Here is a 26189-nt window from a genome sequence, read left to right as displayed (position 1 = left end):
TTATATTTAATTTAAATGAATTCAGAAACAACACATTTCTTTGTTTAATTAAAATGAGCATTTATTGTTTGAAATTAAAATAATTTTTATTTGAGTGAATTTATTTAATGTTTATGCTATCTTTTATTATTTTATCAATTCTATTATTTTCTAGATTATCTTTATAAATTATTCAACAAAGATGTTTTTACTATTTTAATGTATTTTAGACATATATTATATATTAATAATCTTGTAATAGTCTTCTTTTAAAGGAATTCAGAAACAACACATTTCTTTGTTTAATTAAAATGAGCATTTATTGTTTGAAATTAAAATAATTTTTGTTTCAACAAAGAAGATTTTACTAATTTAATGTATTTCAGACATATATTGTATAGTAATAATTTTGTAATAGTCTTCTTTTTCTTCACTCTTCACCTTGTTAAGTTTAAAAATTATATTAGAACTTAATTCTAATTCATCGAGAGAGACTAAAAATCAAAATTGTAACAATTATAGAAAATAAATCTAATTATAGAAATCTCACTTATAAAAATTATAAAATAAATAGATATAAATTTATATAAATTAATTTTCTCTTTTTAAATATTGATATAAGTTAAAATTATAGAAACTATTTAATCTTATTTACAATGTATATATTAAAAATTAATTAATTAATTAAAATAACATCTTATAAAATTAAATAGAAGAATCCTCCACAATATTTTTTACCTTTTAAAAAATTAAAAGTTTATAAATATAATTATTTATACAAATAAGAGAAGAGAAAAAAAGTTTAAATAGATGCACTTCTATAAAAATTTGATTTTATTTGATAATTTTTTTAATGAGTATTGTATTTTTTATGTACAAATATTACTTTATAGTAATACTACTTTATAATGTTCTACTTTTCTATTTTATTTTTGTTTCACATGATAGATGTTAATAAACTATGATGATTTTCTCTGAAGTGTAATGTTTTCTTCAGAAATACCTTTTTTTCCAATTTCCTAAACAACATTCAGCACAATACGAGGTAACAGTATATGATAAATGATTCGCAGGCCCTTTTACTTTTTATCTATAAAACAATGAAATACAAAGTCTCAAAACATATATGTATATAATAATATTAACAATTTATATGAATTAGAAAACTTTCAACTAAAATTGTAGTTGCAAAAATTCGAGTCGTAACACTTGGTAACAAGGAAAACTTTGAAATTTCTTTCACCTTTCACACTAGATGTAGAACTTCCATGTACCAAATTTAGATGAACAAAGGTGAATGAAAATTGAAATGAACAAAGACTTACCTATGAATGCAAGGAACCCAACAACAAGCAAGAAAATTCACCCAGCAACGAGAACGATGACCTCGAAACTCGGCAACAACGAGACATACGACCCAACAAATATGATATGAAAATGACTCTAGCTCCATTGATACAGATTCCACAAGAAAAATGGCAGGATGAGCATTTATGGGTTTGGTTGTTATTAATTGCAAAAAGTTGGTAGGAAATATTGCTTGTTGGACAAGCTGGATGGCGGAGGGGATGGCGGAGGGCAGCATCGGATAACATACAACGCAGTAGAAAACGGCAGTCGGAATGAACAGATGTCTGTACTTGCGCCTGCCGACTGCATTTGTACTTGCGCCTGCAGAGTCAGGATGGAGTCAGAGGATGGAGGAGGGGTCCGGCCAGTGCAAATATGTTGCACCATAGCCGGTGCCCTTTTTTTTGCCATCTTTCTTCTCACCTTTAATTGAGGAGAATGGCAGATGCTGACAAACATTTATTTCATCGTTATTGCTTCTTGTTTTACCCTTTTTTCATTCCAAAAGATACCGTTATTTTCCCAGGAAAATGGCCACAGGCCAATGACAATTAAGAAATTAGATCAGTGTAACTAATTTTTAAAATATACAAACCAAAACTTTAAGCTAACTTTAGGATATGATTCTTGGAAAAAAAAAAAACAAATAAAGAGGGTAAAACAAAAACATTAGTTCCCTGTCTTATTGTCTTATATAAGCAGGGACTAATAAGAACCTAAGACATCCGATAAATAATATTTTTTAACTTTTAAAAATACAATCAAAATTCAAACTTCTGAAATTAATTTGAAGGTTAAAAAATTCTTAACTTTTTTTTGGATAATAACAAGTTTTTGAAAATAGTTTGAAATTCTTTAAGAATAATAACAAATTTTTAATAATTTTAAAATGAAACTTAATGATTCCATAAGATTTCCTGCCTACGGCAGGAACTAATAATCTGTAGATTGTGATGTGGGAGCTAATAGTCTATAGATTGTGATGTGATTTGTCTCATTCTGGCGGCAAGTGGGTCTTCTTGAAAGAAAAAATCTCCTAAAGACATTCTGAAAGAGAACAAATGTCCGAACTTCCTTTATCCTTCAGAACATGGTTAGTTGCAGATAATACATGATAGTTAAGTAGGAGATAATTTGGACTCAGTGTGCATCATTCATAGAATTACAACATATGATAGCTAGCCTATGACATATTTAGCTATTTTATCCGCACATTAAGCAGTAGCATGTCAGACGTGAGTGCTGTCAGTTCTGGCGAGAGTAACATTAAAATTGGCAGTACCCTCTTTGTCCATAGTAAAACGCTGGAAATCCAGCAGTTAAACTTCCAATGTTTTAATCAGTCGAGTAAGTAAGATAAAGGCTGTCAACTGTCCGTCTACGTGATGTGACAAGACTCGGGAGAGGCAGTGATATTCAAGTGACTGCACTTAACATTTGCAGAGAGAGTAAGTGGTGCAGATTGACTGCTCCACAGATGCGGATGGAACGGTGAAATGGTACATAGATCCGTTCAAACTTTCACCCACACTGACTGTTCGCTCATATAGACCATTCATTTGGTTACATTGATCGTTTCCTTTCGGAAACAAAATAGACACTCGCGTATTGAGTTTTGGAACAAAAATTAGATTTTATTGATTCTAGCTTGGTATGTTTTTTAATTTGAACATTAGGATCATAGATTATGATATATTATCAAAATGACGAAGTGGAAATATAATATGAAAATGTAAATAGTTGAATGACCGTATTAAAAAATATATAAGATGATAAATAAAATTAATTATATCACTTATTAAAATTGATTTAATTAAAATGTTTTTAGAAAAATTAGACTTACATAGTAAGAGATCATTTTATTTTATATAAATTGATAGTCAATAAATTTACATGTTTGGAAAGAGTATTTGAGCACCTTAAAATTCTTCTCATTTAAGTCAATATGAACTAAATCAAATTCATGATTTTTTATTAAGAAGAATGAAACAATTTTATTGTCTTTATAAACAAAGCCTACTATAAATAGTGAAAGACAACAACTTTCTTGGAATTAATTTTCACAGGCATCTTATTTGAAAGGTTGGATGAAAATAGAACATATGGATATATAGAAAGATTCATACTTAGTACAATATAGATTCAAGTCCATTAAATTAGTTATGAAAAAATCAAGAAAATGTTTTTTGAACTTTCTTAGCAATTCAACAATGTTTAATGAGTAATGAGAAAGTAGTATGACAAATAAAAAAAGGGACCAACTAAGAGGAATTTAAAATTATTTCTACCAAAACATGAGCATTTCCACTTGAAGTGTCAATACTAACCTAGGCATTAACTTATCTACAAAATAATTCAAAAAATGCAGATTTATTGGCTCAAAATGATTTTAGAGAAGAACACAAAAGTCTAAGGAAGAATATGTTAGGATTAAAAAATCATAAAAATGGATGTGTAAATGGAAAGTTAAATTATAAGAATGCCTAAACAACAATGAGAAAATTGAAATTTTTTACAATTGGGATGTGGACAAAGCAAATTAATTGAAAGAAAAGTTAATATGTTAAAGACCTCGGACCCACCTAGCAAAATAACAAAAATAGATACAATAATAGAAAAGAAATTGATGATTGTCCAGTGCACATGTAATCATGAGGACAAGATAAGGTGTGAGATAAGTACATGGACAATCTATACCCACAAAAATAAGAAATGAGAATATGTCTGTTATTATTAAGTACATGGTAGAGATAGAATTTTATCATAGAATGCCCTACTTAACTCATTTTTTCTATTAGATATAAGAGTTTCAGAACAAAAAGAGCAACCAAAGTACCACCACAAAAATCAACAAGGAGGCCAAGCCTCACTAAGGAAGAACAGATTCAGCTGTACAACATAACAAAAAGAGGAGAAAGACTAGCTAACTAAGAACATCATAGTAATTGACCACCCAGGCAGTCCAACCTAAGGGACCCTCCATCCAAACGACGCTTTTACATTCTTGAATCTGCATCAGCCTGAATAAATCATCATTTCTAGCATTCACTTTCTTACGGATTTCTCTATTTAGCCCAATGCAAGCTTGCTCAAAAGCTTGCAGATCATCCAAGGTTCTACGCCATTGGTATCCATGCTTAAAAGCAGCATGCCCATCATGAAGGAACCGTCTCATCTTGTCTCGCTCGATCAACATAGTAGCTTGCACCTGCAAAGAAATTTTAAAATAAGTGAGCTTTCGAAAAAATTCAGTAAGGTCCCTTGGCTTACCTTGGTATCTTTCCTCGTTCTTGCATTTCCAGATCTGCCAGAGAATGTTAGATGACAATATATTCCAAAATAAATTGGTATCTTTAGGAAGACCATTAATATGATATTTGGAAAAAAATGACAAAAAAATACCAAACCTTCCCACTAAACCCAAATTGAGAAATGGCACATCAAAATGAATTTTAAAATATACCTCTTGACAAAAGAAGCCTTAAAATCTTAATTATTTTTGCCTCCATGCTTCTCAAATTCAATCTTGAGTATTTCAAATCATTTCTAATTTTGTACATTGGCAAGTAGCGAAGACCTTATTTATAATATTACAGTTTCAAGTTTGTATCATCAAATATGGTTTTTCATTACTATAATCTTATAATTAGGAAAATAAAAAAAATTATACAAAAGATTAGTAGAAACAACTTACATGATGACAAGTGTAAAACAAATAGTTGTATTGGTTTCTTTTAGATCGAGTTTTTCACATTATTTTTATTACTTCCAAATATCAAGAGGCCAACATAACAATTGTAGGTAGAAGGGATTTAATCTCTTTGTTGAGGTGACTTAAATGAGTAAAGAAACTATTCAAAAAAGATTTATTTTACTCCAAGGAACTTCAACAAATATTAAAATTCAGTTTATAATGTCCTTGTAGATGTTGTTGTGGTTGTAGCTCTTTGGAGTTATTGAGTTGCTTATGTTGATCTTAGCAATGGTTATTTGAGTTATTATAATTGGCAACAATTGGTTTCCTTTCTTTATGTATTTTATTCTTTTCTATTTATTTAATAAATAAATAAAAACAATGACAGGGGAGAGGGTTTACTATGAGGCAGGGATGGTTGGAAAGTTAGGGCTAAAGGCACACCTAATTGTCCAAACACCTTGTTGAGTAAACAACTTAGAGAACAACCCCAAAGAGAGAGAGAGAGAGAGAGAGAGAGAGAGAGAGAGAGAGAGAGAATAATATCTTTATTGGTATATCACATCATCCGCAAACATGACCGGATGTGAGGCCTTCCAAGTTGCGGCCAATACAAGATGATTACAAATTACAACATCAAGATTCACAATCTCCACAACTTATGACTCTAGACTTCCTCCTCTATGATCATTTGCATTTTTTTGGAAACTCTAAGCACTACTTAGCCTAAGTTTAGACACCTCTACTAAAACTTGTCAAAATGGCTAACAAAAGATTCTAGATCTTTACATAAGATGCATCCAAATGCACGATCCTTAGATTAAATTCATGGCTCAATTTAAATAACCAATCATAGACAACTTGCTCAAAGAAGGAATTTAGCAACCACAAGACTTAGCCAAAGTAGGGACTCTGTCATCATAGGGACTACTGCACCCAACAATCACTATGCTCAGCCAATAATAGAACTCTGCAACTCAGAAATAACTGACAAAATGCATACATATGAGTAAGATAGCAAGGCAATCTAGCCTTATCAAGTCCCCTACTTATAACAAATGTTTAAGGGCCAAATCAGCCAATAAAGTGAGTGTTATGCTTGTGGAATTGATGTAGCTTTCACATTATAAGTTGGTTTTTGGAACTAATAGTAAATTCCACTCAATTACCACTAATCATCATAGCAACAATTTAAGAGTCAATTATGATTACAAAGTTGTTCAAAAAAACTGAACATTAAATCAACAAATATAAGCATTAAATTAATTAATATATACATCTTAAATCAATAACTCCTATCACAACCATTACAAATGTTCAAGTATTGAATTCTTTCCCCTAAAAGAATAATTATACAATAAATAAAAAAATTTAATGTACTTAATAATTTATTATTTTTCAAATAATGTCTCATTTAATTAGAATATTCATGATGAACACGAACCACTTTGAATTCATATTACTAATACATACAGATATTAAATCCGCAAATACGATCAAAACTATCAAATCACCTACTTCACTCTCTTCATTAATCATAGGATTTTCAGAAAATATACAATACTAAAGGCATAAATGTGATTTGAATATTGCATTTTGTATCCTTCAGATTAGGACAATATTATAAACCAGTCTGGATAAAAGCGTCCCTCCATAATCTGAGAGATAATTAATATCTACTTCCTTAGCATTCCACCTTTCAAACATGAATAACAGTAAAACATATTTTTCGTGAACCAGCAGTCTAAAATCATTGTGCAATGGATTTCAATGAAACGACTAATGACTTCAGGTCTAGCTGATATAATACATGGGATTTGGAAGCTTAAAAGTGCGAGAACCCACAGAAGATCCAGTTAAATCACTCCACTGGTCCCCAACATTTCCCAAAATCCGGTAGCCGTTCTTCACAAGTTCATCCCTTTTCCCCGATTTATACTCCACTGCTGTGCTTCCCTGATCTTTCTGACCCCTGCAATATAAACACAAAGTCATTAAACAAATTTCTTTTTAAAAATAAATCAGTTTAAATGGAGCTGTTACAAGTTAGAAAGATATCGAATTTTTGTAAGCATTATCTAAATGTAAGAGTGTTTAAGTGTTCTACCCAAAAAAATCTTGTGAGTCACTAGATGTTTCATTTATTTTTATGAGAGATGAGATCTTATGAATCATTACTGTATTAGTCATTCTCATGACAGGTGGGATCTTGTGAACCACTATATGGTAAAACATGGGTCAATTAGTGTTCTACTCATTCTCATAAGAAATGGGATCTTGTGAACTACTACACATAAAACATGGGTCAACGAGTGATGTATTCATTCTCATGAGAGATGGGATCTTTCAAACCACTATACCCTAAAACATGGGTCAATTAATGTTCTATTCATTCTCATGAGAGATGGGATCTTGTGAACAGCTACACATAAAACATGGGTCAGTAAGTGTTTTATTCATTCTCAAAAGAAATGGGTCCTTGTGAACCACTACACACGAAATACAGGTCAGTAAATACTTCCTTCATTCTAAATGGATTCTTGTGAATACTACTACTGATGAAACATAGATCAATGAGTGTTCCATTCATTCTCACGAGGCATGAGTTCTTACAAACTACTACTCATCAAATATGCATCAACAAAATAGACTCAAAAGCTTATACAATTGAATCTTAATAATAATATCACAATTTAACTTAATGTAAAAGAAAGTCTCGGACAAACCTCATGATTAAACCCGACCATTTTCTATAACCAGCTCTCATAAGATTCTTCGTTGTGATCTCACGATAATCTTCATCTCTTCCCGTGATAAAGAAAATTTTGACTCCTTTTTCCAACAAAGCATTGAAAAGCTGCAAGGCCGAGGGCAAAACAGGGGCCGTTCCTTCCGCTACCCATGCGTCAAACGCCGTAGAATTGTATGTCTCTCCCCTGCAATAAACATGCAAACTGCGTGACTCAAATAAAACAAAATGCATGCAGATAAACAATACAAAAGAGTTAACAATAATAACATGAAAAAGATTAGTACCCATATTGGTGTTTTCTGTAGTAGGGCAGATTGGATAATGTGGTTTCGTCTGTGTCAAAAACCCAGGCATCTTTGCCGTCACCATGCAACTCTAAATCGTTAACGTAAGCGAGGCTTTGTTCAACGGCTACTTTGAAATCGAGCAAGTATTGTCCTCTCTCCATGTATTTCCCCACGTTAGATACACAACGGCTAGGAACAACTTTCCAGCCCCTCGCATTATTACTCTCAACGCTGGTTCTCCAAGCAGAACAGCCATTAACAGAATGTCTAACTGCACATGAGGCTTCTTTTCCCAACCCAAAAAGAAAGAAGAAAAGGAGAATAAAAGGGAGAAAACTGCGTCTGCCCATTGTTAATGCAAATATTGCTCTCTCTCGGCCTCCTACCTACTATTTGCGTTTCCTTTGGTCTGATATAAAAAGGATGGAATTAAGTTACCCGTAGCCTATCGTACATCATTCACGTTTTACTCGCTGTTATTGTAATGACTGAGGGCCCGGCTTAAAGATCACACACTTACGTTTGACTTGTTCGGTGGATCGTGGGCCCGGCTACTGTTCTGTTCTGTCCAACTCATCATCTCATTTTTTTGCCGTTTACCGTTTTGTTTTCCGTTGCGATTCTCTATTTAACTCTCCCCAAGTCATTGTCACCGCAGCAGTCAATTTTGAATCTGCAGTCACTATCACTCCAACAGTCGAGTTTGAATCTACGTCTCCCGCCAACCGTTAATTTTGAATCGGCATCTAGCGCCTAATCTATTAAAATATAAGTTGAAGGATTTTATGTGTTCAAACAGTCATTTCAATTTTGAGGCGGGAATCTCACTCTACCATGGAACAACCATTTCATACAAGTTTCAACTTTGAATAGTCTTCAAAGGAGAGCTGAGATTTACACCATCTGATAATATTTATATGCTTGAGATTGGGAATGTAAACGATAGTTGGAGGCATACTATAGTTTAACATCTTCGATGAGAACTATTGACACCGTTCCTTTACTCGTATTGCTCATACAAAATGTTTCTACTCAACACTACAAAATGTTTTAAGATGTTGTAGGCAAGATTCCCTGTTTAAAAAGTATTTCAAGTGTTTATCATTGTTGATATTTATTTTCAGAAGTATAAGTTTCTTTTGCCTTGTGAATAATTTAGGTTATTTAAAATTATTCAATTATAGTAAATCAATATTCCATTTAGTGATTTTTTTTGGGATAAGATTAATGATATTTTTCTTATTAGTTACGAGAGGGATTATATGTTTGTGGTCAAAAGAATTAATTTTACTAATTAATGATTAATATACTTATATTTTATAATAGAAAATTATGTAAAAGATGTTAAGAAATATTTAATTTAAAAATCTTAAGCATCCATAAAAATGAACAAATGATTATATTTATTAGTTTAAACAATATAAACGTTTCATTAATCATTTAATAAGAAATTGAAATCTTATAACATAGATATTAATCAATGTAAATTTTTCTTCTCAATTTTTTCAGTTTTCATCAATATCTTCATTTTTGTATTCTATTCAATATAGAAAACAATTCCTCTTTGTATAATAAATGGACTTGTCAAATTATTTTTAGATAATCTAAAATAATTATTTTTTGATCGGTAAATGGCCGAAGCTTTTGAATATATTATTTTAATAAAAATAAATACAACAAAGTACCTCCGTTCAAATGGGCACTCATCCTTTATTATTACAATCCGAAAGGGGCATTCGCCAGTATATACTTTTGATATAATCTAAAATAAATATTATTATTTATTAAAATAATTCAAAAAAAAAAAAAATAGTATACCTATCTTCTTTTATCATTTCATTTTTCACTTTTGATCTAGCAAAAGATATCTTTAATTTATCGTGCTAAGCAATTTCTAAAATTATAAAGGTAGTATGAAACCTAGGACCTCATCTCCAATATGATTTAAACCTTGATGGCATGAATAACAATACCACCACCAACAACACCACATTTAATATTTTCAAGACAATTCTTTTTTTTTTAAAGTCGATATATTTATCCTTATACCTTTTTAATATTGTAAGATTTAATATAATTAAAAAATCAAAAAAATAAATTAAAAACAAATAGATGTGTAAAGTTTCAAATTAAATCTCATAGAGAATAAACATTTTTTTCTAAAAAATTATGTTTAAAATTTTCTTTTTCACCAAATTTATTTGTTTCCTTGTTTTTGAAATATTTTACTAAAATAAAGACCTCTAGGAGAAATAAAACTAAGAACAAAACATAAAAAATAAACAAATAAACTAAAACAAAGAGAAACACTACGAACAAAAATAAAAGAAAAGAAAGATTTATTTTGGATGGTAAGTAATTTATTTTATTAATAATAATTAAATTTTTTACATTATATTCAACCAAATCTCAATGTCTTCTATTTATTCCAAAAATCTATAACCAGGTCCTATGCCATAGGCCTATAATTACCCATGTCGAATTCACCCATTACAACCAACAACTACCATATCTATACAAAAACTACCCATACATAATTTACCAAACTAATGTTTCTTACATTGAAAACATCAAAGTTAAAAAAAAAAAAAATAGAGATACGCATTCATAATCTAGGGTATGAGGGATTGGGGTTAGTTGGTAGCGCCATCCTTTCTCTCTCTTGACATGTTGTTGTTCATCCTCTACACTAATTCCATTGTCATGGGACCCCACCTTAACCTTTCACTTGCACTACATTCCTTCTCCTATAATTCATCTATAGGAATAAATTGATCTAGAGTGTCCACGCGTGAGACTAGCATTAGTATCTAAAATTAGCCAATCAAATGCATCCTATTTTAGAAAGTAAACTTAGATTTCTTGGGGTTCTTTCCACTGGTGCAGATGATTCTAAATTTCAAGCACTAAGTTAAAAGTTATGACCCCACCAAGTTGGAGGAAATTAATTCCTACGATTTTGATTTTTAAAAAAATTGATAGCCAACTATTTATTTTGGATTATTATGGATGTGGTATATTTTGATGCTCTACAAATTATATATATTCTTACAGTTTTGTAAAAATTAGATGGTTTTTGGATTGCATATAGCTCATTCATAAGTTTGCAATTTGTATTTCAAATTGAACATAATATCATAGGTTTAATTTTCTCACCATGTATTATTGTTCCAACCCTTATTTTGATTGAGATCATAAATCATCCATCACCATGGCTCAAAAATTGCATAGAGTAAATATTTCCTCTACATAGCTAAAATATAGATATCCAACCAATAATCATCAAATACCTAACTACTAAAGGCATTAATCAATATGAGAGTTTTGATATCAATGACAACACTATCAACATCAATATGTTCAACAATTAGCAGGTGAATCACTAGGAAAGTAAATTATTCTCCAAACTAAAAGTTGTTGGTAGTAGAGCCAAGAGAGGTTCAAGATCAAGTGGAAATTTTGAGGACTTGTTATAATCCTACTTTTTTTTTAAAGAATGGGGAATGAATCAGTTTTCTTGAAAAATTAACTAAGAAATTGATCAAGATTAGTAGGAATTTGATGTAGGAGTTCAATATTGGAGTGGTAACTATTGATAGGAATATTGAAAGAAGGAAACAAGGAGAAATAAAAGGTCTAGTGAGAAGGTATGAAGCCAAGGAAAAGGGACAAATAATTAGCAATTCATCCCCTTTTAGAATTTTACTTGGTCAAAGATTGGAAGATTGAGAATATATCTTAGAGTCACCTTTTTTAAGGTGCTACTTTTTAATAATAAATAATTGGGTTCTCTTTCTTTGTAATTTATTTTAACTGATTCATATATGTGTAATACCCCTAAATTGGCACATTGGTATTCTAAATCAATTTTGGTTTATCAATCTTACTTAAGTCCTATTGTACTAGACATTTTTTATTCTAATCATCTCTACTTGACATAAGTGTCTAATGCAGAAAATCATTAATCTATATTAATCACTTACTTTATTTAATTTCTAAATATTAATTGAATTAGCTAAATTAATCTCTTAATTGAATTAATTTAATTAAGAGTCCTAAGTGCTTTAATTAAAATAAATCTACCCCTTTAGCTAATACACATAAAGAAAGAATTAAAATACATTGATATATATATATATATATATATATCATAAGTGTTGAAACTAATTATTTATTTAATTATAATATTTTATTATGATGACATGTTTGAATGGATCATTATCCTTTCCTATTTCATCTCATATGAAAAAGGGATTAATAATATTGACTAAATCAAATATGCTCATCATAATTGTTGAAACTAATTATTTAATTAATTAGAAAAATAATTGTGAACACACATTTGAATGGATCAATGTTATCTACTATTTTATCTCATTCAACCCCATAAAAAATGGAGGACTCAATCTCACCTTCAATCAAGATTGTACATGTGGTTCAATCTTGACCATTGATTAGGTCCAAGGTTTTATAAAAGAAACCTTCGATCTCTCATTTTGGGGGGATGCACATGAAGAGTATCGAATCATTGTTGGATTGATCACTCAAGTGCTTTGGATTCAAATTTCCTTTTCTCATTGAGTATGATTTGAAACGTTGATGCTATCAAACTTACACACAATTACACCTAGAAGCATAAATATTGAATAGCATGGATTGTGGAAATTTTTTACAATTTAATTTTGCAATACTTGCCTACAACTTTACATTTGGTCTTGAATAGACTTTTCCTTAATATAGGTTCTTGATCAAGTTCTTCATTACATTATTCTCCTTTCACCATTAGGGATTCTCCATTTTCTAGTGTATTCATAGATTCAAATTCTTTCTCCACAAATCCATTCTTTCTACTACTACCAATATTCTTTCTTGAATTTCAATAGGTGCACTCAAGAGCTTTATGACCTTCTTTTCCATATTTGAAACAAGTTCCCTTGAACAAACTTCTATCCTCTCTTCTATAATTATTATTACCTCTAGGGTAACCTCCTCCTCTTCTTTAGTATCTTCTTTTTATTATGATTTACCCTTGTTCTTGTTTGAATAAGATCTTCCTCCTCTTGTGAATGTTATAACTCTTTGAAAATTTCTACCTCTTCCTCTTTGTACATGTTCCCATCTCTTGTTCAACTTCTCCTTATCTTTTAGGGAAAACTGATAAGATTCCTCAATACTTACTATCTTAACCAAACTACTCTCATCATAAATATGTCCTCAAACTATTAAGATGCCTTACAACTCTTTCAACCTCATCATCCACATGTTTTTATCTTTTCCTTTTCTATCCATTGTCTATCGGCTTGGAAATGTTCCCACCATAATGATGCATGTCTTTCCAACTTAGTGCTAAAAATTATTACTTTCATGTATTTGCATTTGTACTCACATATTAAAAATAATTTTCCATTCAATTAATCCTTGTTTAAATCTAGCTTACCATTATAATCTAGCAAATTAAAATGTGGTCTAGAATTCACTCTAGCCAGATCTCTTAATAATCATTCATCTCCTAACTCTACCATGGGTTCAACATCTCCTCTAATTTCTTCCTTGGTCTCTTTATTACTCATGTCCTCAATAGGTCTTCCTCTTCTTTGGGTAGTTTCTTTGTCTTCAAGCCTAGCTTCTATGTGCCTTAACATATCCATTATTAGTGGATTAACACCTCTTTTTCTGTTAACCATCATTGTGAACCTATGTAGTTATAGGCTAGATCTCAACTTTTCCACCCTACAACCAAAACAAACTCAATCAAGACTTTACAACCTTAGATTCACAACACAAATTTACAAGGAATACAACCCTCACTCTGACACCACTTGACACAGTCCCTGGTTGGAGATACCACAAAAAGATTAGTCCAATTATGCAACAAGAGTAACCACAATAGAAATAAGTATTTGGAGAGAATGATGTTAGATCTATTAGAGTGGGGTTGTCATTGCACCAAAAGACCGATCTGTCAATGCTTGATACAACCACTCAACTTATAGTACATAAGAGGCAGTTAAGCCTTTGTCACAAATCTTGAGGGGAGTGTTGAATGAATTTTCAACAATCTCCCCCTCAACATTACCCAAGGGTTTGTGGATTCAAACCTATGACTAAGCACATATACCACTTGTTAGAGTGGGGTTATCGTTGCACCAAAAGACTGATCTATCAATGCTTGATACAACCACTCAACTTATAGTACACAAGAGGCAATCGAGCCCTTGTCATGAATCCTGAGGGGAGTGTTGAAAAAATTTCTAACAAGAGCAAGATTTATTCATAGAAAATTAAATGTATGTTCAACAACTTGCCTTGTTACATGTCAGGCTCATACATTCTTGCTTTCTTTTTAATCTTTTGTCAGAGACCTTAGATTCAATTCAAAAGATATTCTTATGTATCCTATAACACATACTACTAACTGGTCTTCATGACATACATTACATATAAAAATATATAGGCATCAAGACACACAAATAAGCCTAAAGATCCAAAACATTCCCCAAGAATAGGAAATTTGTTACAACAAATAATTTCAGTCTCAAATTATAAGGAACACCAGACATGTACAATCAAAGCTAAGGGAATATGGATTGAAGGGGACTCGTTAAATATTCTAAATTTCCTTTCTAAAGCCTCGGTTCCTTCATGGTCTATCAACAATATCATCAAGGAAGCTAAATGTATTTTAGTTAAGTTTGATAAAGTTTACATTTCCCACTTGTTTAGAGAGGTGAATATGGTAGCTAACTCACTTGCCCAAGAAGGGAATCATCTTGATATGAAGCCAGGAGGATGAGGTTAATTATGAAAAAATGACACTTATTAATCATGATAAGACATCAAGCAAAAATGGAGTCCTTTCATTTATTTCTATTTGGAACAAAAGTACATTAGGAAACAAAATGTAATAATTTTAGGAAGTGTTTGAGCTGGAATAGTGTGATAATAATTTTTTCACATGCTTTATGGGTAGTATTAATTTTATTTCTTCTTTGTGAAGTTTTGTCGATTGTTAACTCTTTTGAGAACTCAGCTCTGCAACTTGCTAAAATGGGTGGAAAAATTAGGAAAAGGGAACCTAACAACTGCGAGAAATGGAGGAAGTAGAAGGAAGTATGAGATAGATTGGTAGAAGGGGGTCTCACTCCTTATATGAAGAAGATGAAAATGAAAAAAATAGAAGTCATAGATTTGTTCTTGAAAGGCTGGAACAATGGTGAGGTCAATCTAAGAGGGAGGAAATTGCAACCGAGTGTTGCAATAATGGAAAAAATTACAAGGCTCAGTGATAAAGGTAAGCTTCTCTTTTGAGATCTTAAGTATTCTGAAATGGTTATTAAGAAATTCCCCAAACAAATAGATGGTTAGATGATTAAAGGGGAGGGTGGTATTTATGCCATTACTTCTATTAAGTTTCTTTGGAGGTATGTTCTTACTGCAGTTATGGAATATATATTGTTTGATAGGGGGTATGATAGGGCCCATACTTACCACTTTGTTCTTTTAAACCACTTTAGGTATAAAGAAGCATGTGTTTTCCATTTTATCTGTTGTGTTCTTTGTCACATAGTATAAATACTTTGAGGTCTAATCCCAAATAACCCATCATGTACAATGGTTTGATGAGGATGATATACAATTATGTTAAAAAATTTGTCCATGGTCCAATTCTAAACAAAATGGTGAAAAACAACAACAAAAAAGATAGGGAAAAGTGGGGAAAGGTAAAAGGATTTTAGAGGAATTAGGGTTGGACTCCCCTAGTACCAACAAAAGGATGGAGGCTAAGGTTAATTATGATGAACTTGTCTCTGAAAATGAAGAAGATGGTGAGCATGAAGCAGAGAATAGTGACATTGATGGGCAGGGGAAAGCGGAGATGGAAATAGATAACTCAGAAGAAGTAGAAAATCTTGAGTTTGTGGAAAGACTTTTTGGAGGTGGCAATGTCTCGGGTCCCCTCCCTCTTTGTGAGTATCATTTGCATGTAATGCAGATTAACTTTCATTGTCCCAAAATTGTGCAGAAGCAATAAATTTTATATAATAACTTGTTACCCATGAACAAAATGATAATGTACTTCTAATACTTTTAACTCTTTCACTTCTTATTTCTATATCTTTAATTCTTAAATTGTTATGATGTATATTTGATGATATGATTTCTTCTTTTATTCCCTATGTATCTATATGCTATTATATTTTTACTAGTGTTATGTCAAGGTGTTGACTGTAGGATACACCACTATCAAGAAGAAAGCAAATTAAATTAATTACCCTTTTCCTAGTTAGGTGTCAAGTTTCAAAAAAGAGAAAAATAAGAAGATTTAAATAATTTAAAAACAAAAAAGATTTAGAAGTTGAAGAGTTTGCATGGGAAGAAGGATAAATAATGGCACTAAATGGGAAAATCATCCGATTAATTTTTTTAGTAATAAAAATTAGCAAATAGAGGATAAAGAGGTGAGTGCTATAGTGGTAGAACAATAGATTGAAGTACAAGAATAGAACAAGTAGAAAGAAAATAGTCATCCATTTTTCTTGGGCTTTGCAAAAAGACCTTAAAAGTAATATTTAATTACAAAGGAATAAAAGGAAAATTTTGTTGTAAGTTGTGAAAGTAAAAAAGAAGAAGGAAGATTTCAATAAACTTGTATAGTTTGACAAATTAATTTGTATTCTTTTTCATTGCAGAATATAAAAATATATTTGAAGTAAATTGTTGTTATTTCACCAGTGTATATTGTGAATAAAACTCATATTGTTGTTCATTGTTTTAGAATATATTTTTTAAAACTGTCAAGACTGCACCAAATCTTAGGACTCATTCCTTATTTATTTGTTTTGTGCTATAGCATGTTAAAAACAAATATGATTTTTTTAATATAAAAATAACCACCTCTAAATTCTTAAATTTCATCTTTAGATTGTCCTAACAAAAAGGAAGTATAATTTGTTACTTTTGTCACACAAAATTGAAGACTCAAAATGTTAGGAGAATCTCATCCAAAACCTATTTGTGTGTAAAAGAAAACTGATTTTACTTTGTGATTGGAAGTGTATGAAAATGTTACCTGCTTACTTGTGAAGTGATTTGTTATCGTCATCTTAACAATTCATTTAAGCTTTGGAACATGATTTTCAAAATCATTATCCATGTTTTATGTGATTAGGAGAATCTAGATACAATAATGAGTAATCTTACCACAGAAAAAAAAATAAGTAACAAATTTAAGAATGTAAAATTGATATGATATATGAAAATCTATTATTATTTTTGAATTTAATTGTGTGAGAATCATTTGATCATATTCTTTAATGATTGTTCAAATTGAGATAGTAGATCTTGTATGATTCAAAATGTCCATGCTATTTTTTTGCCATTTTTTTTTTTTCATACGATTATGTGCAGATTTTTGAAATGTACAACACAAAAAATATATCAGCTAGTTAAAATAGATAAAATGCCTCTCCGTGTAATAATATTTTTGAAATAGTACATGAGTTCTTAAGTTGACTGTTGCATCGTATCATAAAATTCACTTTCATTGTATACCCTTGTGCTTTTCGAGCTCATTTGACAATCTCTAACCAATAACGAGTTCTTTTGGGAGAAGAGAGAAGCTTTATCATTCGCTTTTCCCTCTCATCCATCCTACACTCTATAATAGCTACTTGAAAGGGATCCCTTTGAAAGGGTTTCTTATGCGTGTGCTGTGATTGTATTGACCAGTATCATTGGAAAAGGCATAAGAAAAAGACGACGATGATTGTCATCTAGATAGCTCCATGAAATAAGTCTTCTCGTCATTTATTTTAATTATTTTGCACATCAAAATGGTGGTGGTAACTTTGTGGGGAGGACCAGAAGAAGTCTGCAAGGGGCACGAGTATGAACAATGCGCAGCTATGCCATTTTTGTAGTGTCGAGTAGAAACATTTTGTATGAGCAATATGAGTAAAGGAATGATGTCAATAGTTCTCACTGAAGATGTTCAACTATAGTATGTTCTCACTGAAGATGTTCAACTATAGTATGCCTCCAGCTATCGTTTACTCTCCCAATCTCAAGCATATAAATATTATTAGATGGTGTAAATCTTTGCTCTCCTTTGAAGACTATTCAAAGTTGAAATTTGTGTGAAATGGTTGTTCCATGGTAGAGTGAGATTCCCGCCTCAAAATTGAATGACTGTTTGAACACATAAAATTCTTCAACTTATATTTTAATAGATTACGTTATAGATGCCGATTCAAAATTAACAGTTAGTGGGAGACATAGATTCAAACTTGACTATTGCGGTGATAGTGACTGCAGATTCAAAATTGACTATTGCGGTGACAATGACTTGGGGAGAGTTAAAGAGAGAATCACAATGGAAAAAAAAATGGTAAACAACAAAAAAAATGAGATGATGAGTTGGACAGAATAGAATAGTAGCCGGGCCCACAATCCACCCAACAAGTCAAACGTTAGTGTGTGATCTTTAGGCCGGGTCGTGACCGAGCAATGGGACCCATCTTTGTTTAGGGGAGAGGACCCAGTACTTGAACACCCTAACTTCACGCTTATCAAAACCTTACGTAAAAATTTCAAATCGCTACCAATTTTTTGCAGTAGCTTACTTGGCAAGTCGCCTACTTATAACTAAGGTTTCAAGTCCACATCACCTGTTATGATGCCACATCAGCATGCTTTTTGCCAAGTTGTCCAAAATAGGCCAAAAAAAAAGTGAGACCAATCGTAGTGCATAAAGGGTACCCATAGTTGAACAGCTGATGTGGCATCACATCATTGGTTACTTTTTAAAACGAAGGGTACATTTTTATTCAATTTTGAGTAATCATCATTGTACTAACAACTTTGAAGTCACAAGTATTGGTACAATTTTGCCAAAAAAAATTGGACATTAAGTGAGTAAATATGGGTATAAAGTAAACAATTCCTATCACAACCATTGGAACCCGTTCAACTACTGGGTCCTCTCCCCTACTTTTATTAAACGGCCTTGATAGAAGATAAGAAGGAAAATGCATTATAATATTTTCGTTTTAAAAACATTTCTAGTAGATGATTTTCTTATTAGTCCCTCTCATTAAGGAGACTAAAGTTATCAATTTCATGTAGATGGATTAGTTTGCAAGTTGGACTTCATGCTTTTGAAATAATCTCATCTTATATTATAGTTTACAAAATATGATGATGTCATTAATGTAAATTAGTTTATGTCTTATTGGTTGTTGCTAATTTTTCCAGCAGTCTTTTCTTTTTCGGATAGACATATTATCTAAAATATTTATGAAGGCAACTTTCATTTTGTAAGAAAGCTACATGTCTCCTAAATCTCTAGACATGTAATGGCAGCAACAGATAAACACCTGTTAAGGTTTGTTTGCATGTAATGAGGTGTATATCATTTCAATTATTCCATTCATAAAAGCTCGTGAAAGGAAAAGATAAAAATGCAGAGACATTTTTAAGAGTTTCCAATAGAGCATCCATCTAGTGTGAGGACTATGCACTCTTTGCTGAGGAAAGGTAAGTGTAGATTGTAGATACATTTTCTGTTGGTTTACATTGTAAACTTTAAATTTGAAAAAATATTGTTATCATAGAAGGCAATTAAACAAAGAATTCCCTTTTCTCTTTAATTCCTATGTACCTCCCATCTTACATTTAGGCAATCTTAAATATATCTAGGTATTTTCTATGAATGATTTATAGCAGCAACATTCCATTTTTAATGCAACTATTAGATTTTTCTAAAAGACCTAATATACCTATAGGCAGTTTTAACAAATTTATAATTTGAAATGATGAATGGAAATGCCAAACCAACAACTCCTATCAGCTATGAATCATAATAGAGTTTAGTAGGAAACATATTTCAATCATTCTTTTTTCCATCTGAAATGTATTATTTCAGATGGCTTGAAGTGGTGTAATGAAATGAGGAGTAGCCAAGTCATTTGGTAAAGCATTTATTTTTAAAAGAAGAAAATACAAGAGTCTTGAAGTATTAGACACATAGTGTGTAAAATAGAGTCTTTAATATTAATATTTCAAAAAATATTGTTAGTAAAGTTTTATCAAAACTTTTGATGCTATTAATAGTATTATAAAAAGTATTCAAATTTTATTAAATAGTAAAATACAAAGAAGTATAAATAAAAAGAACAAAAAAATGGCGCTCTGCTCTACTTTTGTGAAAAAATAGAACCCTTTTTGACTTGCGAAGTCTCGAAGAAAATTCTTGCAAAAACATGTAAACAAAAGCGGCCTCGGGCCGATTTGGCAGCAGAAGAAACCACAAAGCATATATGATAAGAGATACTCGGTAAACACAGCAAATAGATTTGACATTTTTAAAAACAATGCAGAGGAACCTCGCAGCTAGTGATGTAGCATGGGTAATAAAAATCATGAGATGTATGCCCAAAATCCTCCTCCGCAGAAATCTCAAATCTGCTCGGAGGTACACCAAAATCCGAATAACCAAATTTTTACGATAGATCAACTGGATAATCAGATTCATATTTTCAATTTAATGAGATATGCTTACTCGAAAAAATACAAGGCTATGGTTCCGGATCCATATCTACCGGTTTCACCGCAGGCAAAAAATTTATCGCCCAAATCTGCTTCCCCAGGTGCATACATCCCCCCTCATCTTAGAATCCATAATCCACATCATTTTGTGAACCCTAGTCCATCTCCTAGGTCATCTCCGCGATACACAAAGGATGAACCGATCAAAATTTCAAGCAAAGCCATTGAATCTTCATGGGACAAATGCATAAAGAGAGGCATCTTTGCTATTTGGAATGGGCCACAGAATGATTTCCCTCTGTTACTTGACTGGCTGGAGGAGTCCTGCGAGAACCAAGTAAGTATATTCACTTTCTCAGATAATATAGTTTTTTTACAATGTTTAGATGAGTCTATCAAAAAAGAATTTTTATTATGGTCAAGTTTTTTTAATGGTCACTATGTTAAATTTATAGATTGGTCCCACAATTTTAAAATAGAAAATTTAGATTGCAAGTTGCCCTCTTGGTTTGTTCTGCCATCCCTCCCTCCGGAGCTCTGTCATGAAGACATTATTAAAGCCATAGGGTCGGAGGTAGGAGAGGTTAGAGTTATTGATGCTTCTTTCTACTACTGTAACAATGTCAAGGTGTTAATCGATGTGAAGTTCAATCATCCACTGGATTTTAACAAAAAATTTATAACTAGTAAAGCATATTATGATATCAAGTATCAGACATATAAAAAGAGAATAGTTGTTATTTTAAGATTTGATGAATCTCATAAAATCATGCCCAAGATCCTCCCCCTTACCTCGAATATCAGCAGTCAATTGTCTTGGTTGAGGGCAATGAAGAGAAAAATGTTGGAAGATTAGATCTCTCCAACAAGACTCCAAAGTCAGGTCAATCAGAAAGAAAGGATAGTTGTTAAAGCATCAGACAAGGTTTTATCTAATAAAAGAAGACTTAAATCTGTTATAGTTTCTATTCCTAAAAAGGACACAGATTTGGGGTTGGATGGTATTCGTTCCAATAGCAAGAGCAGAAAAAAGAAAAAAATTGTAGTGGAACATAACAAGGAGAATTGTAAGTCTAATCACTCACCAAAATAGTTGGTAATCAGAGACAAAGATGTCCCAAAAAGGAGTGTAACAATGTCCACAATAGCCATAAACCAAGATCTAAAACAAAACACAGAAATACATGAGGCTTCGACAGAGCACAAAGGAAGCAGTATTATGGAAGATGAAAAAGAAGAGTCATTTGGAAATAGAAACTATAAAGGGATCCTTGGCACACATGTATTAGAAGGAGCTCGAAGAGAACAAGGAAAATGTATGACAAGGAGAGATACAAAACAACACTACAGATTCAGTGAATAATCAAGACATAGATGAAGCAGAAAATAACATGCTTTTCTCTTCACCCAAGGATAGCATGGTAATAGCAGTTTCAAGAACAGAACCATAGGAACCTCAGCAGTTGAATATTGATATACTCCCTGAAGTAGATTTAACCACTTCGAGACTTGATGGAACCAAAAGAGCTTCAAAATTTTGGCAAACTTCGGATGGGCATCCTTTCTTGCCTTTCAACCCAGTAGAGGTTCAGTCACAAACTTGGATTGATGGCAAGAGTCCAGAAGTCTCAATTGTAAAAGTCCTTCAGCATTTTTTAAATGAGGATCTAGAACTTACACCAAAATCTGGTATGTTAGAGGTGGAAGATAACAATTTGGAATAGTTAACAGAGGAGCTCATTTAGGTCTTTGACTTTGAGAAACTAGATAAGAGCACTACCTCTCAAAAAGAGGAGCTGGTACAAAAAAAATAACCAAATTGGGAGGAGAAGAATATACAGCTGAGGATCTCCGAAGGGATATCATAGAGATCCAGATGGAGGACAGTGTAAGGAAACAGGACAAACAGAGTGGAAATACACCAAAAGGAAATCAGAAAAATGATAGGACAAACATTGGAGAGTCGATAGAAATAGAAAATAAAAAATTTGAGGAGGACAGTCTCGGGCATCAGATTTGGAAGGAATTGGAAATGGAGGAGTTTGTAAGATTAGATAAAGGATTTGCATCATCAGATCAAGAACTGGATATATTTCAGCAAGAGCTTGGTATACAAATGAATTAGGAAGGTTTGACTTCTCCAAATTATGGCAAGTCTAAAGGAAAAAGAGGTAGGAGATCATTGAAGGAATTACGTGAAACTGAAGGTCTAGCCAGAGAACAGAGGAAAATTGATGAGCTTCTTATCATGAGGAAGGGGAAGAGCCTTCCTAAGGAAAAATGAGGATAACATCTTGGAACGCTAGGGGTCTTAATTCCCCTAGCAAAAAAAGGTTATTTAAAAAATATTTAAAAAATTTTAAATAAAAAATAATATTAATTCAAGAAACCAAACTTAATAAAGGAGAAGGCGCTAAACTTAGTAAGATGTTAGAGTTATGGGATTCAATCTTAATTGAGGCAATAGGTGCCTCGGGAGGTTTAGGAATTATTTGGAACCCTAGGAAAGTAAATCTAACTTATCTAGTAAATAATAAAAACTGGCTGTGTGTGAATATACAGAGTATAAAATCAGATATGAAATTCATTCTTATAAATGTGTATGGTCCTAACAGTATAATAGGGAAAAAAAACTATTTGGGATGAATTAAGTTCAGTTATTATAAAGCACAAAGAAATCCTGATTATATTAGGAGGAGATTTTAATACGATTCTAAGTTTAGATGAGAAAGTAGGGGGAACTCAACATCTGCCGCTCTTGTTTATAGAATTCAAATTATGGATAGACAAACTTAGTTTACTAGAAATTCCATCAAGTAACGACATATTTACGTGGAATAATAGAAGAAAAGATAATGATTATATCACAGAAAAATTAGATAGATTCTTCATGGGAGGTAATCTTTCTTCCTATAATAAGGAATTTCAATCCTCCATTCTACCCTTCGCAGGATCAGATCATTTCCCTATCTATTTGGAGATTTCAGAACCATCTAAAACTCCCAAAAATCCTTTTTAAGTGTGAAAAGATGTGGTTTTAAGATCTGAGATTTCTTGAATTGATTAAGACATGGTGGACACAAGCAAATTTCATTGGGTAAAAAATGTTCATTTTCGTTTCCAAACTCAAATTGCTGAAAGAAAATATTTTGAGGTGGAACAAACAACACTTCAACAATATTTTTAAAGAGAAACTAGAAATTGAAGAAAAATTGGAAAACCTAAATCAGGAAATTATAAAATATGGTATGAATTATGAGAAATACACCTTAGAAAAAGAACTCCTCATGAAACAAGAAGATATTTTATCCAAAGAAGAAACCTACTGGAGACAAAATCTAGAGAGAAATGGTTGGATGAGGGAGATCGGAACACTAAGTTTTTTCACAATTCTATGATCCAGAACTGAGCTTTCAAGAAAATTACCAGCATCTTGATTCTGTAGGGTTCACATACAGAAAGTCCACCAAAAATAGTAGACACGATAGTTTCTCATTTTAATAATTTACTAAATAATTATGAAGGGTCTAATAGGGAGGCACAGTCCCGAATGCTCAAATTTATCCCAAAACTGGTCACTGCAGAAGATAATAAAAATCTAAATAGACCAATATCTTTGGAAGAGGTAAGATCAGTGGTCTTCAACATGAGCCCAGATAAATCCCTAGGTCCTGATGGGTTTCAAGCCTTCTTTTTTCAAAAATGTTGGGATATTCTAGGGGAAGACTTATGGAAAGCAATTGAAGCATCAAGCAATGGTGGATCTCTGTTGGCTGAAATCAACTACTCCTTCTTTACACTTATCCCTAAGAAGGATTTTCCGAAACATCCTGGAGACTTCCGCCCTATTTCTCTATGTAACTCTATTTATAAAATATTTTCAAAAGTTATAGCTAATAGACTCAAGGTAATCATGCCAAAATTGATCTCAGAAGAGCAGACATGTTTTGTTTCAAGAAGATCGATTTTGGATGGCATAATCATAATTTAGGAAGTCATTCACTCGGCTGCCATAGATAAATAAGCATGTATGTTTATGAAGTTAGACATATAGAAGGCTTACGATATGGTTGACTGGCGTTTTCTCTGTAAAGTTTTAGAAGCGTTTGGTTTTTCTCATCAATGGATAAATCTAATATTTAAGTTCATTTCTACTCCAAAGATTTCAGTTCTCATAAATGGGACACCTGAGGGATTTTTTGAAATTTCCAAGGGTATTAGGTAGGGAGACCCTCTATCTCCCTCCCTCTTTATTCTAATGGCTGAAGCCTTTGGGAGAGCAGTCTCCTGTGCTTATCAGGAAAGAAAGATTTCTGGTATTGCTGTTACCAAGAATCTTCCTACTATTACACATCAACAATATGTAGATGATACCATTCTACCTGGCAAGAGTTCCACCCAGGAGGCCAAGGGTTTTAAAAGCATAATTCAGCAATATATGGATGCCTCAGGCCAGAAGGTTAATAAAGAAAAATCAAAATTTTTCTTCTTGAACACATCTCTTGAAATGGAAAATAGGATATGTGGAATTATGGGATACAAAAAGGGAAAGTTCCCTTGCAAATATTTAGGCATCGCCCTGGAGAAAAATTTGAGGTACACCAAAGTTTGGATGGACATGATCGAAAAGGTGGATAAGCGAATTGAAAGTCAGAAAAATAAGTGGCTCTCTAAGGCTGGTAAGATTACCAAGATCCGAGCAGTCCTTTCAGCTACTCCAATTTTTCCCATGGCATGCCTTCCCCTCAATAATTGGATGTCCAAGAAATTTGAGACCAAACTTAGAAATTTCTCGTGGAAGGATAAGGAAAATGACAAGAAACTTGCTCTTATTAAATGGGATAACTTATGCAAACCCAAGGAATGTGGGGGTTTAGGAATAAAGAAGCCACAATGGCAGAACGAGGCTTTGGGAGCTAAACTTGTGTGGAGATTATACCAAGGAAATGAACACAAATGGGCCAAAATTATATATTATAAATATCTAGATCCATCGGACCCGGAATCATTGTTTAGGATGGAAAGATTACCGAAAGGGTCAGAGTGTTGGAATTTCATGTCAAAATGCTGGGGTATTATTAGTAAATATCTAACTTGGGATGTGGGGGTCAGGAATAAAGCCTTGTTCTGGGAAGACTCATGGGATGGAATACCCCCTATTTATTCTTCCCCCAATTTAGAGAACCTAATAACTAAGTTGAAATCATTGTGGGGTTGTAGGGTCAAAGATTATAAAGTTAAAGAGATGTCGGATGGGGAACTGCAATGGAGATGGTGCTCCATCGATGATTTAGAACTTGAGCCAGATTTAATTGCTGCTTATGAATAGATCATATCAAATAGGAAAATTAAACAATCTAAAAGGTCGGATAGTCTTATTTGGGCTAGATCAAAGGATGGAGTCTACAATGTGAAGCTTGGGCATTAATCTATTATTCATTTGCAAAAGTGGAACTACGTGGAAATCCCTTTAAAATTGTGTTGGGATGCAACTTGCCTACCTAAGGTGGGTTTCTTTTTATGGATTTTCCTTCAGAACAGAGCTCTGACTACAGATAGATTAGCTAGATTTGGTATCATG

At 32.3% G+C, this 26189-nt stretch overlaps 1 protein-coding gene across 1 annotated transcript; it reads right to left on the bottom strand.

The window, feature by feature from the left end:
- Positions 1-6601: 6601 nt before the first annotated feature.
- On the bottom strand, positions 6602-8439 carry LOC149530979 (acid phosphatase 1-like). The gene is made up of 3 exons (XM_089809296.1): positions 8060-8439; positions 7750-7959; positions 6602-6995 (listed from the first exon to the last, which is right to left on the bottom strand). The coding sequence occupies exons 1-3, from the start codon at positions 8410-8412 to the stop codon at positions 6818-6820; spliced, it is 741 nt and encodes a 246-aa protein (XP_089665422.1). The 5' UTR covers positions 8413-8439; the 3' UTR covers positions 6602-6817.
- Between the last annotated feature and the right edge of the window lie 17750 nt (positions 8440-26189).

The sequence above is a fragment of the Cupressus sempervirens genome, chromosome 11, assembly GCF_028749045.1.
Source record: "Cupressus sempervirens isolate cs-2001-9-10 chromosome 11, ASM2874904v1, whole genome shotgun sequence".
NCBI classification, from domain to species: domain Eukaryota; kingdom Viridiplantae; phylum Streptophyta; class Pinopsida; order Cupressales; family Cupressaceae; genus Cupressus; species Cupressus sempervirens.
Note: the sequence above shows the minus strand (reverse complement) of the source record. Positions and strands in the feature narration are given on the sequence as shown.

Bases quoted from the DNA above. Each gene is read 5' to 3' on its own strand.
- LOC149530979 (XM_089809296.1), bottom strand. From the start codon at position 8,412: ATGGGCAGACGCAGTTTTCTCCCTTTTATTCTCCTTTTCTTCTTTCTT. The intron at 7,960-8,059 runs GTACTAATCTTT...TGTTTATTGCAG, and splicing joins TACAGAAAACACCAATATGG to GGGAGAGACATACAATTCTA. The intron at 6,996-7,749 runs GTTTGTCCGAGA...TTTATATTGCAG, and splicing joins TGGTCGGGTTTAATCATGAG to GGGTCAGAAAGATCAGGGAA.